The sequence below is a fragment of the Sceloporus occidentalis genome, unplaced genomic scaffold, assembly GCF_023333645.1.
Source record: "Sceloporus occidentalis isolate IW3139 unplaced genomic scaffold, rSceOcc1.0.p SCAF_113, whole genome shotgun sequence".
NCBI classification, from domain to species: domain Eukaryota; kingdom Metazoa; phylum Chordata; class Lepidosauria; order Squamata; family Phrynosomatidae; genus Sceloporus; species Sceloporus occidentalis.
In genome coordinates, this window is record NW_028317093.1 from 93,883 (window position 1) to 112,089 (window position 18,207).

Below are 18,207 nucleotides of genomic sequence, written 5' to 3' on the forward strand. Positions count from 1 at the left end.
CCACACTCAAAGTATGTTATGGTGGGGGACAAGAAAGGTGATGATAAATCCCTCCACTTAAAGCTAAGAAATAAGGAAGCATTGCCAAACATTAACTTACACCCGCCAGGCAAGCCTAAAGACTTTTTCCGACAGAAAGTCTATAGTGCAAGGGATTCTGGCTAGGGTTATGCAAATCAGTTTAACAACAAACACATAAAAGTACACATACAGTGCAGGATCAGTTATACATGGAAAGTCCCCCGAATATTGGATGTTATTGCACCCTTAGTTAATGAGTGCATTAAAGGCAATAGCCAACGTAATAGGATCCAGCACATAAAGCAACAGAAAGCAGCAAAACAGCAGATAAAAGAATTGGATAGGTGCTTTCACAGCCTCTTAACACGTTTCTCCGGATCACATCATGGTTTCACCAGAAGAAAATCGGCATTAGAGGGCTGTTGGGGGCAGCATTTCACATAGGTCAAGTGTAAACACATTTTACACCTCTTTTGGTATTTTCTTTGTAATTGTCAAGATGTATTTCCAGGAGATAAAAAAAAAATGCTAGTAGTTCTCCATAGTATAGAAAGCTGCACACGTTGGGTGTAGGACATAGTTACCGGTAATAAGTAAATCAGAGTAACTGTGGAAATACACACTACTGTTTGTACCAAACCATTATTACAAATAATTTTAAAAGAAGTGTATTAAACATAGTACTATGAATCTCAGCAGGTATTTTACACACTCCTTAGGAGGTGAAGGTCATGAGTCACAAGATGGAAACAACTAAAATGACTCTACCTCTTCCTTTGTTGGTTCTGTGTTCATGGTGGATGTATGCACAGGGGGCAATTCACCTGGCTCAGGTTTATGCCACACTATGACTGGCACACCTACTGTCGCGGACCACCTCCAAAGTTACACTTATGACATTTCTCATTGAGTTGAATTATTTCAATCGTGTGTTAATAAAGTAGCCCTTTAATATTTAAACAATAAGGTCTGATATTGTGTGTCCAAGCACTGGGAAATGTAAGCCAATGGTGGCTGACAGAATTTATACGGTGCCATAGAATATAGTAGAAAAAATATTTTGACAGGAAATAAAAAACTGTTTATTTGTTCCGTAAACCTCAGACACAACTCAACATCAAACAGATTCTCAAGCAACTCATTTGAAAAGTTCTTTGAGTGGACCTCCGGTAATATCTTTATTGTTTTGTTATACAATTGACGTTAATCCACCTGTTGTTGAACATGTCAAGTAGAAAAATATGTAGTATTTATGACATGATAAAATCCTGCAACATAGGTGTTGTAACGATTAAGCATAAGTAACGAAAGACAAAGTTGGCATTTTAAAAGGATTCGTATGAGCCCGATTTGTGCATAACAATGGTGTAACATGTAGGCACATTATTTTGGTGCACAATTAGCAATGCAAAGGTACATCAGGGTGGAACAAAATGCATATCTTCAACTTGCGTATCATTGCTTCATCAATATATAAAATGCTATAGTATGCAAACCTTAATCATATTCTCAGGTAAGAAAAGTTCTAAAAATCCAATGCTATTATGTAAAACTGTCTCATCAATATAACTATTTGTTTACTTGTAGAACATAATGGACACCGAAAAAAACTAGGGCATTTCCATAAGAATGTCCAAAAAACAACATCCTACAGGTTTTTGATGCAGTGCCTGGATTGAAAGTTCTCTAATGTGCAAGTGGAAGAGGTTATCTTAATATTTATTCCAATTTGGAAAAGGTAGGGCACTCAGGCGCTTCCTTTAGTAAGTGGTTACAATTCTAATAAAAAGAGAGCAAATTTTACCAACTGGCCGAGCCAAACAACGTTTCCCAATTTAAATATATTAGATGTCTAATTAAATAACGGACTCCAAGTACAGGCACTGACTGGCATACTACACAGAACAAACCATATGGGAATGGCACATTATCCAATAAACACAACATCTTATCACCTGAGTTTGAGAAACCAGTAAATTACAAAGAAAACAAATAATGAAAACAACATCATGTAGCAAAGAAGCTTAGTCTGGCTGCCTCTTGATAAAACTTTCAGTCTGCCCATCGTAGCCCCTAAAATTCCACCTGCAGAGTCAAAATCCGAATCCTGCAAAAGAAAAGATTTTAAGGTTAGCAGGAGTATAATAAGAGTAGGGTAGACACACACATATTACCGATGCTATACTTCATACAGTAAAGGCTGTTGTTCTTCAGCATCTCAGCAAACTAACATATGTCATTTAAAATCTACCCTACGTTATTAATGGAAGTGTCCCCCATACTCCCTACAAGACTTGACTTCCGAAAAACTCTACAGGGGTGCTCGGACCCTCCTATTTCACTGATCCCACATACTAAGTGGGGGGTCTCATTTGGGTTCAACCCTCAACTACAAAGGCAGAACACATTAGGAGCACATGGCTTGTATATAATTTCCGCAAAAAAAAAAGGGGTGAATCCTACCAAAACAACAAAATAATACGGTAAAGGGCCACTAAAGCCATCGTATGCAGTTTAAAGACTAACAGTGCAGTGTCATTAAATTAATATTTTTTTCTTGCACATGCATGGAGGGATTCACCAGACCCCCATACATTTGCACTGCAGATGTCTCTTATCAGACTTCCTGGGGCTCTAATGCAAACCCACACATATATATATATATATATATATATATACATACATACATACATACATACATACATACATAGGTATATTTCAATGAGGTTGCATTAGTAATTATAATAAAACAGCATTTTTAATAAATAATTCACTCAGTAAGCAAATATAATGCTGTTAAATGGCCGAGGGCTTAATCAGGCTGCTCTGGAGAACTGCAAACAGTATTACGGATTTTCAGAAACTTGTGACGACACTTCTGTGTTGAACGTACAACGCAGAATCTTTGTAACGCAAACGTCTTACCATTTCTCCTAGCAATTTATTGTGATATTTAACTTCGGTTCCAATATCAATGGATAGCTATAAAAAAAGAAAAAAAAATTGATATTAAATCATTTTTTTAAATTGCACATTGTTACCAGCAAGTGCATCAGATGTTTGAAACATCTGATTTTACTGATAATAACCTAACTTCATCTTAACTGACCAACACTTAGAATCACTGGGCCTTATTTCTGGTCCAAACATGTAGTAATCTTGTAGTCTGGCTGATTGATCATCACTTAAGGTTTTGAACGCAGAAGATTGCTATATATATAATACTAAAGCATAAAACATCCTAAAATGCCCCTCTGGTGCCAGCTCAGCTTCTCAGGAGGTTCTAAGCCAGCTGAGGGTCTTTAGCTGCCCTCCCTGGTGGTCCTGCCATTACCATATAGCTGTGCTGGACATCACGGGAATCGTACACCCAGTTAATGTGTATCCCTAACCCAGCTCTACAATGCACAGCACCGGGTATACAGGGTAAGATGCACAGCACCGAGTATACAGGGTAAGCTGCACTGTGGTCACCTGTCAACCTCTCACAGCTACCGAGTACGGTGGCCGGCAGGAAGGATAACTTGTCAGTGGATGCTCACAGATTTTAACGCGCTGGCTTTCATCCTCAGGCTCTCAGTCAGCCTCTCGTTCTCCTCCTCATGCATGCTGTAGCCGCTCATTTCGTGGCGCGGAGCCCCGTCTCGGTGCTTCATCCCATCCCGAGCCATCCTGTCAGCCGGGCTCTCCGTACCCCACACACAGCCAGACAGAAACCACCGGCTCCGGTTCCAGGATACACTGATTACGTGTACTGAACTTCAGCCTCCGTCAAAAACGAAAGCGGCAACGTAACAGTACGGCTACCGGCGAGGGACAAACTCGTTGAAACTCGTTTTGTCCGTACTGTGCTTCAGGTTTGCTACTACCGTACAGCCCAGAGATGCAATGTAGTGGCCCGTATAGGATTACCGGTATATGTTCCAAAATGTACTTAACTCAGTCATGCAAAGCCTGTAATTGTGCTTTATTTAACACAATACATTATTTTAATCTAATTCAAACATTATTGTAATAGGGCCAGGTTTGCGGGTCATATTTGGCTAAAATAACTAATACTCGTTCATTTATGTTATTTTGTTACTTTTATATGGTCACTTTTTGAATAATATTATATGGGTGTATGTAGTAACCAAAATCATATCAGATGTTATATCAGTAAAAATACGAACCCCCTTAACCCCCCAATTATTCCCCCATAATTTCAAAACAAAATAGTACAATATAGCACAAGATAGTTAGAAAATTCCAGTGTGGGCTGGGAGTGATGGGAGTTCAAGATAAAAAAAGCTTATCTATCAATTTGAAAACAATATATTTGTTTTTAATAAATGAATGTGTGTTGGTTTTGTTTTAATTCTTTTTACATTTTATTTTCTAGGTGAATGGGTTAGTGTGTGTGGGGGGGTGTTACATGTGACACATTAGATTACCATGGTAACAAGCAGGCATATAGGCTGGCTGCTCCATGAGCTTTATTTTTTTTTTTAAACTTCCCAGTAAAGAGGTTAATTTGATACACTGAGGTAGCTTTGCATTACTGTTTTGAGTGTTATCCACAGCCCCCAAATTTGCAGATCTTCGCCTATTTTAAGGTGATATAATCTATATATAGAATATTTACTTGATGAAAAACTGCTATCATTTCTAAGCTCTCCATACACATGCCCAAACAAAAATGAAATACAAGACACTTTGTACATTTTATCTAATATCTAGTATCATTAATACATAGTGTAACATATGTGTGTACTGTGAAAGCCCAATAGTTATAAAGCATAACTTAGTCCCACTTCATACTTTTTCCAGCAATTCTTCTGCATTCTGCATTGAGCGGCTTCTAAGGACTGGACCGGCAAAGGTCAATCATACAACTGCAAGACTTTATATATTTAGTTTCATGGAAATATCAATCTCACCGGGAAGTGATATAAAAAAAGGAGTGTTAATATACAAAGCTTGTAACGTATTTCATAAATCAAAATACAAAAATTATTTATTTGGAGGACAAGTAGAGCCTTTTTGAAACCATATTCATATACAGTACGTAAAAAAAAACTGAATAACTGTTTGTTGCTGTTCTCTTTCCCCTTTCCAGCTCACGTTCACAATGAGGAAGAATAAGACAGAGAACAGAGACAAAGGCAGTGCTTACAAGCATTTGCCATCTGACTGTATCTGTGCATGTGATTGGCTGCAGGGCCGTCATCAGAAATCTTAAAGCCCTTATTGGCTGTATAAATACGTAAAGTGGAGCACAGTACCGCCATCATTCATTGTCAGTGTCTTATTATATAACTTCCTCATACAGACTTCCCTTTTTTACTGTAATGATTAGGTTAAGTACTAGTTACAAAAGAGTTAATAAAATAATTTAAAATCACACAAAAGGTACAAGAGGGCCCTGCTCTTGTGAGCTTACAATCTACTCGGTGATTGAGGGGGAAGTGAAACAATAGGAGAGGATAACTATTTGTCATCACCATATCAATGTACTCCCCAGTTGCTCAGGAATATCCCCACTTTAATGCCTCTTTATTATCACCCCTATCCCTTTTCATTGCATGTTTTGCTCCCACTCTCCTATCAGCCATACTGCGCATATTACATCTGGGACACAGAATGGCCCAAGGGGGTCCTTTTCATGTCAGTCATTGCAAAATGCTCATGGCCTAATGCATAGTGTGCAGACAAATGGTCCTGCATTGTTCTTTACTGAGGAATTACAAGGTGTGCATATAGATGCTCAGTCATATTATCATTATGTATTTTTATTGACCTATTCTGTGCAAATGAACCTTTAGTCATCCCCAATTCATCTCATTAAATACTTTGACTTAATAGGGTTAATATTACATGACCAAGTAGTGAAGTCAATAGAAGCATTCTGCCTTGATCTATATTTGCCTATAGTATGAAAGTGTATAAATCATTAGCTCCAGGATGCGATATTATGAATTAAGTGTAAGAGTACATCACAGGAAGATGCAGCGGCATCGGGATCTATTAAAAATGAAGTGATGGAGCGATAGCTCGAAGCGCAAAAAGCTCAGGGTTTCCTCCTCTGTGGTCCCATTACTGTCACCGCAGAGGTTCAATTGCTCTGTGCTAAGTCTTTAAGTCTAAAAAAGAACCTTTTGGCAAAAATAACTACAGATAAATTAACTTACAGTCATTTATCACTGTATTAAAATCTTACATGCCCACACATTCATGAAAAATGTATAGAAGTGCTAATAATTTGTATTCCCACAGGTATATCCATGACGCATTTCAGAAACTACATCTTATCTTCAGTACGATTTGTTCTTTGATAAAGATGCAGCAAGGCAAATCCTATCAACTGCTGGAATTCCACAATTATTTGAAAAGTGTAAATTTAAATACAAACTTACTGGTATTGTAATAGGCAGAATTATTCTACATCTTTGATTTAATCTATTAATCTATCAATTTATGTTTTCTTTTCCTTTTTAACCTGCTATTCTCTTTCACCAAGAGCAAAATATAGTATGTGGAAATAATACACTAATACACTGGTTGCCTCCAACAACAAAGAAATGGGAGGAAAATGATGATTAAAGAAACTGCAGTTAACCCCTTAAAACCCTCATGACGTTCCATGATGAAAAAAGTAGCCCAAAAACCTATCATGACGTAATGGAACATCATGAAGAAAGTAACGGTGTGCACTCTTATGCAATGAAATGAAGAATGCCCAGTAAAAAATATATAAAAAAACCTATGCATTTTTGTAATCCAGAGATGCAGCTGAATACATTTTGGTGGCTCAGACAGGTGAAATTTGTTTTTATAAATGCAGCAGAGTTAAGTCTAACAAACCTGTCAATCATATTTAGGAAACCATATAGTGTACCCCACCTCTATACTATTCTTTCCAAAGGCTTGTATTAATGATTGCACTCGTAAACAAGGTTTTAACAGCTTTAGACATTATATATGAGAAAAGCATTTATTGATTTCCTGACTTAACATTAGATGTTATTTCACACAATTAACTATACATTTTTATTTAGTGTTAACATTACTATTTTCCCATTTTTATTTTCTTCTTTCAAAGTACTGGCACCTATTGAATGAAACTCATTATATCTGGAATGTACTCCAGGGCCGAATTTTTAAATGCGCTTGAAATATGAGCACAACCTACGGTACTACTACTACGCCCCGTCAGACGTAAATATATCTCCGGCTGGCGTCTACACTACTGCAGTGGTGTAGCAGACGCACTGCTGAACAACAAAATGTTGCCTGGCCCATAAGGGCCACAGCACTCTACTGATTGTGTCTAACCGAAACAAGCGCAGTAAGGTTAATGTTTTATATGGACCAGTTGAATAAGCAATACACATCTTGGCTACTTACCATTATAACAAAGGAGACATTAAAGACTGGATGTAATAGGGATAGGGCTGGAGACCCTAAAAGCTATGCACAGGCTCAAATAATACAAATGTATAAAATGAGGCCTACCAAACAGGTGTGTGAGCGTGCGGCAAATAATTCTAATGTATAGTAAGGGTTCAGAACAGATATTCCTATCTAGTAAGACTCAAAACCTTTTCCCTTTGACATGTAGAATGAGCATAAAGACTGCCTAAATAGTGTCTTCCCCAACAATATTTTCAACTTTTGTCACTACTACCAAAATATTGGGTAGTGAGTTGTAGATGAGCTGAGGTGAGAGAATGAATTTGAACTTAGTATAAGTATGCATTATGTTGGTCTTTTTGCAAGAGAATAGACTTTGTAACGCACCACAACTAACCTAGAGCTCACTTTTTGTTGACCAAACCATGAACTGCAGTCAGGTGGGATTGATACTTACGGACTCCTTTCAATGCCGAAAACACAGAAATTGTCCATATTTTACAGCAGGAAAAGTGGAGATTAGAATGACTGAAAATCTGTTGTCAGATTCCATGTTTCTATGTAAACCATGTACCGGAGAAAAGATTCTTTGTGATCAGTCTGAAGTAAAACCCACGTTGGTATCTAAATGGATGTGAGATTGTGTGACAAACTGGTTGCCAATGACCCCAGTATTAAGAAACTGAAACAATAGTTGTTTTTGGCAATTAAGACAAACTTGAGTTCTGGACAAACCTCACAAATATGAGGTCATGATGGAGCTGGTGATAGATTGTCTCTAATTGTTTAAATAGCTGTCTGCAGTGGTGTCTTCTTAGCATCCACCTGTAACTTTCCCCAATCTTTTTCAGCAGTAAACTTAATAAAAAGATGAAAATGTGTTTAAAAATAACGTATCAAGTTGAACATTTAGTAGAAATGGTTTTTTTTCTATTGTGGAATGCTCCTTAAATACTCACATGATTTGACTTACTCATTTATCCTTCCACTTTGAAAGTTGATTTGCTCCTACTGCCTTACAAGAATTATGAAGAAGAGGGTGATTTCAGTACAAAGAAGACATGTAGCTTTTCACCCTTAACCAATAAAGTAACTTTTAAAAATCAATAATTTTAAAAACAATACTATGTATTCAGGTGTGAATCAAGGTTTGAAAACTGTTACAAGTGGCCCCCTCCAGAATAAGTATGTACCTAAACATATTCATTGTATGTGTGTATATATATATACATATATATATATATATATATATATATATATATATATATATATACAGTCCACAAGGCTTGCACTCAGCTTTCATAAATTGATAATAACTACTTGCCCTGGTGCAGCTCCTGGCCAGATGCATTCAAAGTCCAGAATAATACTTTATTCAACAAACAAGCAGCATGAGAAGAAAAATTACCTTTTTTTTTTATCGGTTTGGTGTTCATCTAAATTTAGTAGCACAAAATTTTAATTTATAAAATAGGAAAAACGGCATGCTTAACAACTTGTAATATACATGTAGGCAGCAACAAATTTAAGCAACCTATAATAATGTGAGGTTTGCTAAATCCTTCTTTGTTCATTCCCCTGAAATTGCGAAGATTATAAAACTTGTTTAAAGACTATAAAAAGTGTTTAAATATTTTTAGAGACACATATAAATTTAGAGTTACTCTTACCATGTCTTTGGAGTTTTAAATGTAATTTAAAGAAAGTATCTACTTCTTGTGTTCAGTGCTGTTCTCTTAGGTATTTTTATGGACAGTTTTATCATGATATGTAGGTTATTAAATGTTATATTGTTCATAAAACTATTTTGATTAGCTTAGCCATATGTGGCCGTATTAAAAATAAAATCCGTCTTTCTTGCTTCCTTTCATCAAGATAGTATCATAATTTGGATTTTCTTTTTTAAAAAAGCCTTTCAATTACTAAGTACACATCTATGGCAACGAATAATCCCAGTTTTTCCAATCTTTTGATTTGTAAAAATAAAAAAAAGCTTTTCAAATTTTCTGCTTTCATCTACCATTTACTTTAAATGTTAAATGAGAAAACATAGTTTCTAATGCTTTCACAAATATAGACTGTAAAACTGTATATTTTCATCATATGATATGAAAATAGTCGCCTATTTTATATGTGCTTTCATCTAGAAGCAAAATAACATTTCTATCCCAAGTACAGAGGAAACTACTGTCGGAAAAAACGTTTCCAATTTTTATTTATTTTGCGGAGCCTAGTTCTTTGAGTGCTTGAAAACGTTGTATTCACTAATAGCTTTCGCTGCGTTTTATATTTACCTTGTTGAAATGTTTTGTCTTCGTACAGGCTGACAATGTACATGGATGTGCTTTAACCCCTTAAGGACAACGGGTTGTCCTTCAACCCATTAATGACTATGCATTGTGAGCCTGTACATGTACGGGCTTTGTCGTGAAGGGGTTAAATCTAATAAATATAATCAGCCGAAAACAAAAATCTCCTACTAACGTGATTTCATTTTTGAATGGTCCTTCAGTTGTAAAGATATTGTAACAGCATGTTATATTTTCATTAACCCTCACAGGTTCCTGTTTGAACTGCATAAAAAATAAAATCTGCAATCTCCTTCGAAGTTATATTACGTTACCAAATGCAGGTCAAGGTGGTGCCTGACCTCCAGAATTCCTGTGTCAATCAGACTATCTGTATTGATGCGATGATAATGATGATTTTAAATTTCACCACTTGAAGCTGCTTTATCCCCCAAATTCATATTTCATATAATCCAAATATATATATATAAATATATAATCCAAATATATATATTAAACAGATTATGTATTTACAATGGGAGAAGCTGGAAGTCCTTGTTCTCACGATCTACATAATTATTTCTCACACAGCTGTTGATTAGTTCACACAGTCTTCTATAGGGTAAGGAGGGGGAAAAAAAGGGTGATGACTTAAGGACAGTAGACTATAAAGCGCCAGGTGTGCCACGTTTGAACACAGATCTCTCTGTCTCCAAAAGAGTTGTCAAACAAAAGGCACAGAAAAGTGTAGATTGTTTTAATAAATTAAGTGATTTATGCTAAAAGCTGTCTCAGCAAAAGCCCTGCTAGAAGTGTAGTGAGATAAGTGCCTCTGTGGGAAGTAGAAGGCGCATCATGTTGGTGAGCCCTGTTAAGGATGAAACAGCTGTCCATGAGTGGTGATCTAGCGATTGCGCCTCTGCGTAAAGGCATACATTTGCGCTAAGAGGTCCATGTATAAGGCTAAAAGATATTTGTTGTTAACCTAATCTGCATATACCTATCCAGAATCCCATGCAGTGGTGGAAGCACTACAGGATTTTTGTAGGAACAGCAGGTCTCTGGGCTTATCTGGTGGTTGCCAATTAGTGTTAAAAAAAAATGCTTCTGCGACCCCTTTAATTTTAAGTGGAGTGGTTTTCCTTCACTTTTACCCCACCGCAACTTATGCGGTGTGTGCAATATACACTTCATGCTGATGAGTGCTGTCAAGAATGAAGTGGCTGCCTTTTGACTAAGAGGATGAGGGGAAAGCTTGGTCCTCTGGTCTGAAGTGACCTCTTGAGCCCCTAGACCAGGGGTGTCCAAACTGTGGCCCTCCAGCTGCTGCAGGACTACATTGCCCATGATGCTCCTTCAGCTAAGGGGCTGGCTGAGGAGTATCGGAGATGTAGTCCTGCCCTAGATCATCCCTGGGTGTGTTTACAGTATTGTGCTATGAATTGTAAGGAACAAATAAGTGCATGAGGATCACTTGGAGTTATACTTTCTTTCGCTATTGCCTAGCCCTTATGGGCTTGGAGTGTGATATTTATTTTTTAAATACAGTGAAGATTGGGTGGCTGCAGCTAATGGACACTTTTTTTCACTTACCTCATGAATTGCATTTGTTTGTGATCACATCTGACTACGAGTTTTATAAACAGATTTGTGTGATTCTTTTTTTGATACATGTACAACACGGAAAAGAACTTACAACAACTGTCCATTACTGCTCCTCTTGCCTAAGCTATGATTAAAGGCTATCTAGTACATTTGCTTCAAGGGGTCCATGTATCAAGTGGATATAGAGTCAAAAAGGTGATTGTTGTTAATCTAATATGGACACACTTTACCCAGAATCCCTTGCAGTGGTTGCAGCAGTACAAGATTTCTGTGGGAACAGCAGGTCACCGGGCTTGTCTGGTGGTTGCAGATTAGTGTTTAATAGAATCTTAATAGAAAAATAGAACTTGATGATCCATAAGCATCGTTTGGTCCATCACATCTTCCCTCTCACTTTTATTCTCCATGCTATACATAGTAAAATCACTTAGTCTTTCCTGATGTTTTCTATCTGGCAAACCATTTACCATTTTAGTAGCCATTCTTTGAACTCTTAACATATTAATATCATTCTGGAGATGGGTTCTCCAGAACTCTACACGGTGAGGTATAACCAGAGATCATCGCACTCATCCTGTTATTAATGCCTTTAGCTATACAACTCAGCACCCTGCTTGCTTTTTCAGATGTGTTATTGCATTGTCTGCTTACTTTTAAGTCCTCGGAAATAATTTCTCTCTGCTTACCTCTATGAATATGTGTGTTTGATGTATTTAATACTCTCCAGGCTCCCCTCTGAATTGCTTAGCAGAATCTTTTTCTAATTTTCTTTTTTTCATCATAAATAAAGTAAAGGATTAGAATTATCACTGAACTGAACCCAATGTAAATATCTTTGCCATGTTTAGTCTTACCTCTTCAAACGCATGTGAAATTTACTTGTATAGCGAAAATATATCAGACTTGTATTGTGAAACACAGGGTTTTGATGAATATCTTTTTTTGCCTCACCTTTGGAACTACTGTTGTGTGCTACAAAATAAATTACACAGAGCAACATAACACATGATGCATAAAATAAATTAAGTAAAGAAAATAAAACAGCATGTGCATAATCTACTTCAATAAACAAAAGCTAATATCTTAAATGTTTTTGTTCTCAAAGGAAAAAAGAAAATAATAATAGCAAATGTTATTAAAAAGTAAGGAAAATGGTATTGGCGTCATTAGAAAACCTGGTGTTAGTAAAAGTAATGTCAATCAAGGCTTTATAGGAACATTTAATAACGGCAACCTTGAACGCTACCTCTGTTGACAGCAGCTGTTTGATGGAAAGGGGTATATTCATGTGCACAGACCATTAATGAAAATCTCAAGTTAAACTGCTGCCTTCCAGGAATATATTCTAAATAACTACTAAGATATTAATGATCTAATCACAACCTCATAAAACTAAGAAAGAGCCAATCATCCCAAGGGATATGACTTTCTTATTACCTGCCCTTAAGATACATTTTCGAATACTATAATAGATATAAAATAGAAGTGCCATAAAATCATTAGAGATAACATGCACATGTAATTAATATAAAGAAATACTCCAGACTTGATTGCAATCTATTTATATATTGAAGGTTTAATTTGAAGTATCCATCCATTAGCATAATATCATACAGTCTCATGCAAACCACAATAAAATGATTGAGACTCTTCTGAAAAAAATACTGTTTCCGTCTTCTCATTCACAGCGGCTGAAATATGAGTATAACTATGGGCAGGGCCGGTCTTTGGGGTGTGCGACCTGTGCGACCGCACAGGGCGCCACACTCCAGGGGGCGCCGCCGCCACCGTAGCGTACCGCTGCCGCCAGCAGCGTACCTAGCGGGGGGGGGCGAGCGGCACCCGGTGCCGCTCATCAGGGGGGCACCCGGCACCCCTCCAGAGACGGACAGTAATGTCCGCCGCTGGAGGAGCAGGCTCGCAAGGGAGCGGTATCGGAGGTCTTTAACAGACCTCCGGCTCCCTTGAGTGATTTTAAGCCGGTTCAAGGATCTCCCTTGAACCCAGCTTAACATCACTCAAGGGAGCCGGAGGTCTGCCAAAGACCTCCGATACCGCTCCCTTGTGATCCGCGCGGCAACAGCTGCTGTGCGCCGGGGTTTGTTGTCAGATCCCGGCGCACAACACTGAAGCCGCGCGCAACACTGAAGCCGCGCCCACCGCTGTCCGTGCCCTCTGACCCGGAATAAGACAGAAGAACTGAAGAAGAAGAACGAAGAGGAGGAAAAGGAGCTGTAAGGAGAAAAGAGGAAAGGTAGGAAAGCATTCAGTGAGAGTGGATTGGTATATGTGTGGATTGGTATGTGTGTGGATTGGTATATATGTGTGGATTAGTGTATATGTGTGGATTGGTATATATGTGTGGATTGGTATATATGTGTGGATTAGTGTATATGTGTGGATTGGTATATATGTGTGGATTAGTGTATACGTGTGGATTGGTATATATGTGTGGATTGGTATATGTGTGGATTGGTATACGTGTGGATTGGTATACGTGTGGATTGGTATACGTGTGGATTGGTATACGTGTAGATTGGTATACGTGTGGATTGGTATGCGTGTGGATTGGTATGCGTGTGGATTGGTATGCGTGTGGATTAATATATGTGTGGATTGGTAAGTGTGTGAGAGTGATGGGTGTTATGCTGTACCATTTCCAATGTCTTTTTCATGATCTAATTATGCTCTAAAAGTACATCATAACTCCCATCATTCTATACTGTTCCATACAGTGGCAGAGCTGGGAGGCAGAGGCCTTGCACCCCCACCGCAGGACTCCTGAAAGGTAAGTGAACTTCAAAGAGGGAAAGGGTAGATAGTTAGGAGGGCGTATATAGGGAGAAGGGAGTGAGACAGGGGAAAGGGGGTAGATAGGGAGAAGGGAGTGAGAAGGGGTAGATACGGCAGAAGAGAGTGAGAAGGGGTAGATAGGGCAATCATACTCCTATCATGCCAAGTCTGCGAGTAAATCCTGGAATCTGGGTATGCCTGGGCATGATAGGAATGTGATTGCTGTTAATCATATATATATATGATATATATAGACTTGAAAACCGAAGTTGTTTGTGTGGTTATTTGGAAAGTCCCTGGAGTGCCGGACTTATATAATATTATTTAATTGTTTTCTCCTATTTTGGTGTGTTACTTACTTTAAATAAAAGTGTTAGATTTTTTATGGTGTTGGGGGGGTCAAATTCGGTTTTGGCCAGGTAAATGCTGCACTTTCGGTTTCAGTCCAGAATTCGTTTCGGTGCATCCCTACTACTAAGCCAGACAATTAAGTGGTAGGCCTAGACCACATCAATGTTTGGCGTAGTATATAGTGATTGGGGTTTTGTTACAAGTTTTGTTACAAGTTTTTATTCCTTTCTTTTTTTGGGATGGGGGGCGCCAGAGGAGTAGTCCGCACAGGGCGCCAGAACACCTAAGGCCGGCTCTGACTATGGGAAAATACAACTGATTATAACCATGGCTGCTTTTATAGTAAATTTGTTAACATGAACTTGGTTATCAGAAGGTAAACACTTGCGAGGGCAGATGCCAGGCATTAAAGATGCTGTGCCACCTACTCTTGAGAATTGACAGAAATAATTCTTTATGCATAAAAAACTTTATCTTATAAGGTTTTTTTTTAGCTGTTGTGAAGTGTTTGTAAGTGCTGTGACTCCTTGATTAACTTCCTTTAAGCAATTCTCAAGAGATCCATCTCACATACTTTGATACTTAAGTTAATTACCAAGGTCATAATGCAGTCCTTTTCTAAATGCTCAACAATCTTTACCTAAAGAAAAACATCTTATGTCTCTTCCTGAAGTGTATTTTTTTTAACTAATTTTAATAGTGTTGGAGATATTCATATATGCTAATTGTGGAATGATTTCCTTCTACTTTGTCTGTAGCCTGACTTTACTTCATGTCCATTTCCATCCGTCTTTATCATTACATAAGTTATGGTGGGTAAAGGTGATTGAAAATCCTTCCACTAAAATTAAGGGGATAGTAGAAGTATTATTAAACAGCTTGTTTGTCCCTCAGAAATCTCATGGTGCTGCCACAACCACAAGGGATTCTGGGTAGGCACATGCAAATAAGGTCAATAATTATCACCTTTTGCCTCTATATCCACTTTATACATGGATTCCTTGAAAGTAATTGCCCCCTGTACAAGACAGCCTTTAGACAAAACTCGGGAAGAGGTGCAATAGCCAGATCACCACTCATGGACAGCTTTTTTATTGAAGCCCCGAAGTTCGAGGTTCGTTGTGAAAAAAAAAACAGTAAAAAGTGCCAGTGCCAAAGTGCCATAAGGCCACAGTGGACACCAGGTCTCCTTCTTTGTTTTCTTCGGGGGGCGTTCGTTTGGAGGAGGGGGGCTGCTCAGAAGAGCTACCTAAATCCCTGCCTCACCAGAAAAGCCAGACCTTTAGGGGACCAGGCTCCACCATGGCTTTTCAGTTTTCGTGTCGGGCCATCACAATCAGCTTGTATAAATCTCAAATACAACATTTTTTTACAAAAAGTAAAGACACACATGTGCTGTGAAAAAAAAGAGTGCAATCATGGGGCAAAACTATATACAAAATGCTCCCAGTGGAAGGCCCAGCCTCACCAGCTGGTGTGATAAAAAATTTCCGTACACAACGAACACCAAACCAGAAGGGTGAGGCTACTGCACATAAAAATAAAACATGCATGTAGGGGTCCAAGGTGCTAAAAGTGCTTACCAGCATGTGACATGTGAAAGAATGCAGTGTGCTTAACCTCATACTTACACCCAGTACACAGCTCCCAGTTCTGGACCAAGGACCAGGAACCTAAAAACAGCCTCAGGGATTCATTCCGGAGGACCAACCTTTCCCTTGATCTTAGCCAAGAGGCCAAAAAGCAATAGACTGTTTTGTCCTTAATGAGACTCATCAGCTTGAGGTTGTGATACTGGCTTAATAGTTGAGGCTTGTGGTAGCCAAGAAATACCATTACATAAGTTATGGTGGGTAAAGGTGATGAAAAACCCCTTCTACTAAAATTAAGGGGGTAGTAGAAGCATTATTAAACACTCATCTACAGACACCAGACAAGCCAGAAGGCTTGTTTTTCCCTCAGAAATCTCATGGTGCTGCCACAACCACAAGGGATTCTGGGTAGGTACATGCAAATAAGGTTTATCACCGTTCGCCTTTACCCACCATAACTTATGTAATGGTATTTAATACTTAATACTTGAGGCTTGGCTACCGACCAAGTCTTAAGTATTCAGCCAGTATCACAACCTCATGCTGATGAGTCCCATTAAGGACAAAACAGCTATCCATGAGTGGTGATCTGGCTATTGCATGTGCCTAACTTTAGAATGTTGAGTGTATAACAGTCTAGACACTTAGTTGGGTGTAAACAATTCTTTCAAGAAACTTGGTGGTGAAAGGTGAAGTTGAAAGATGGGACGGTAGTTCCAGATCAGTTGTGTTCAGGGAGGGCTTTATAGTTATCATAGGGTAAAGAAGGGAATTGAGAGTACTAAAAAGGCGTTTAGGGTTATGAGACAGGGAGGAGGTAAGGTATTTGAAGTTATTATTATTATTATTATTAGACTTGTGCATTCGTCTTCGGGTGAACATGAAAACGAACACGAAGAGTGCGTTTTCGTGTTCGTTCCGAAGACACGAAGAAGAGAAGACAGTGGCGGTAAAACGCAGGCGAAGACACACACACACGAAGAATCTTTGTGATCATCTTCGTCTACTAATCTCCCCGGTCCCTTCCCCATCTAGCCTACCTAAAATTCACGGCATCGCAAGAGTTGACGGAAGCGGAAATCCACAGGTTCGCCGTCAGGGGTTACAGGGCAGTGCGAGTGAGCTTATTGGTCACCTGCAGGGACCTCCTCTGGCATCAACCAATTGGTTGATGCCAGAGGAAGACCCTGCAGGTGACCAAATCCTTCAGGAAGGGCAGGACACCGGGCAGTGACAGTCTCCCAGCCAGAATTAATGTCCGCACTCGCAGACATTAATTCTGTCGAACTTGCAAACTTTTTTTTTCCTATTTATTTTGGGGGGGTTTTGTATTAAACTGTAAGACGAAAGGATCATGGGAATATATTTTATTTAAATAAATGCAAATGAGTACACTAACATATATGGCTATAATATATGTTCGGACAGAATGCTGCCCTCTGTTGGTTATACATTGTATATAACCAACAGAGGGCAGCATTCTGTCCGAACATATATTATAGCCATATATGCTAGTGTACTCATTTGCATTTATTCAAATAAAATATATTCCCATAATCCCAAAAAAAACCCAAAATAAATAGAGTGCAGACATTTAACTGTTGCAGTGGGGAGACCAGGGGATCATGGGAATATATTTTATTTAAATAATTAATAAATTAAAATGAGCACACTGCCACATTTGGCTAATATATCTTCGCCCTCTGCTGCCCTCTGTTGGTTATACATTGAGTAGCATAATAACTTTGGATTTCAAGCATATGGAACAATGCTACTCAATGTATCTTACCAATAGAGGGCACCATTCTGCCAGAGAATATATTAGCCATATATGGTAGTGTGCTCATTGGTCGCCAGCAGGAGGCCCCCTGCTGGCGACCAATAGAGTCGCTCTTACGGATATTTAAACTACTGGCGCCAGAGCTGCTGCGATATGCGTTAACCCCGTATTAACCCCTTAACCGGAAAAAACGAAGAAAAAAACGAAAACGAAGAATGTCCACAAATATTCGCCCGAAGAGAAGACAGGAACGGGCGAATATTCATGGAATACGAAGATTTTTTTTTGCCGAAGACGAGCACGAATACGAAGACGAAGAGTCCCCTGGTGCCCAAGTCTAATTATTATTACCTTTTGTAAGCTGGTTTCCTTACTGAGCAATGTT

General features: G+C 38.6%; 1 protein-coding gene across 1 annotated transcript; it reads right to left on the minus strand.

The window, feature by feature from the left end:
* Positions 1 to 1,972: 1,972 nt before the first annotated feature.
* On the minus strand, positions 1,973 to 3,692 carry LOC149282503 (BET1 homolog). The gene is made up of 3 exons (XM_089498134.1): positions 3,564 to 3,692; positions 2,947 to 3,003; positions 1,973 to 2,128 (listed from the first exon to the last, which is right to left on the minus strand). Exons 1-3 carry the CDS (start codon positions 3,690 to 3,692, stop codon positions 1,973 to 1,975), a joined length of 342 nt encoding a protein of 113 aa, XP_089354260.1.
* Positions 3,693 to 18,207: the final 14,515 nt, after the last annotated feature.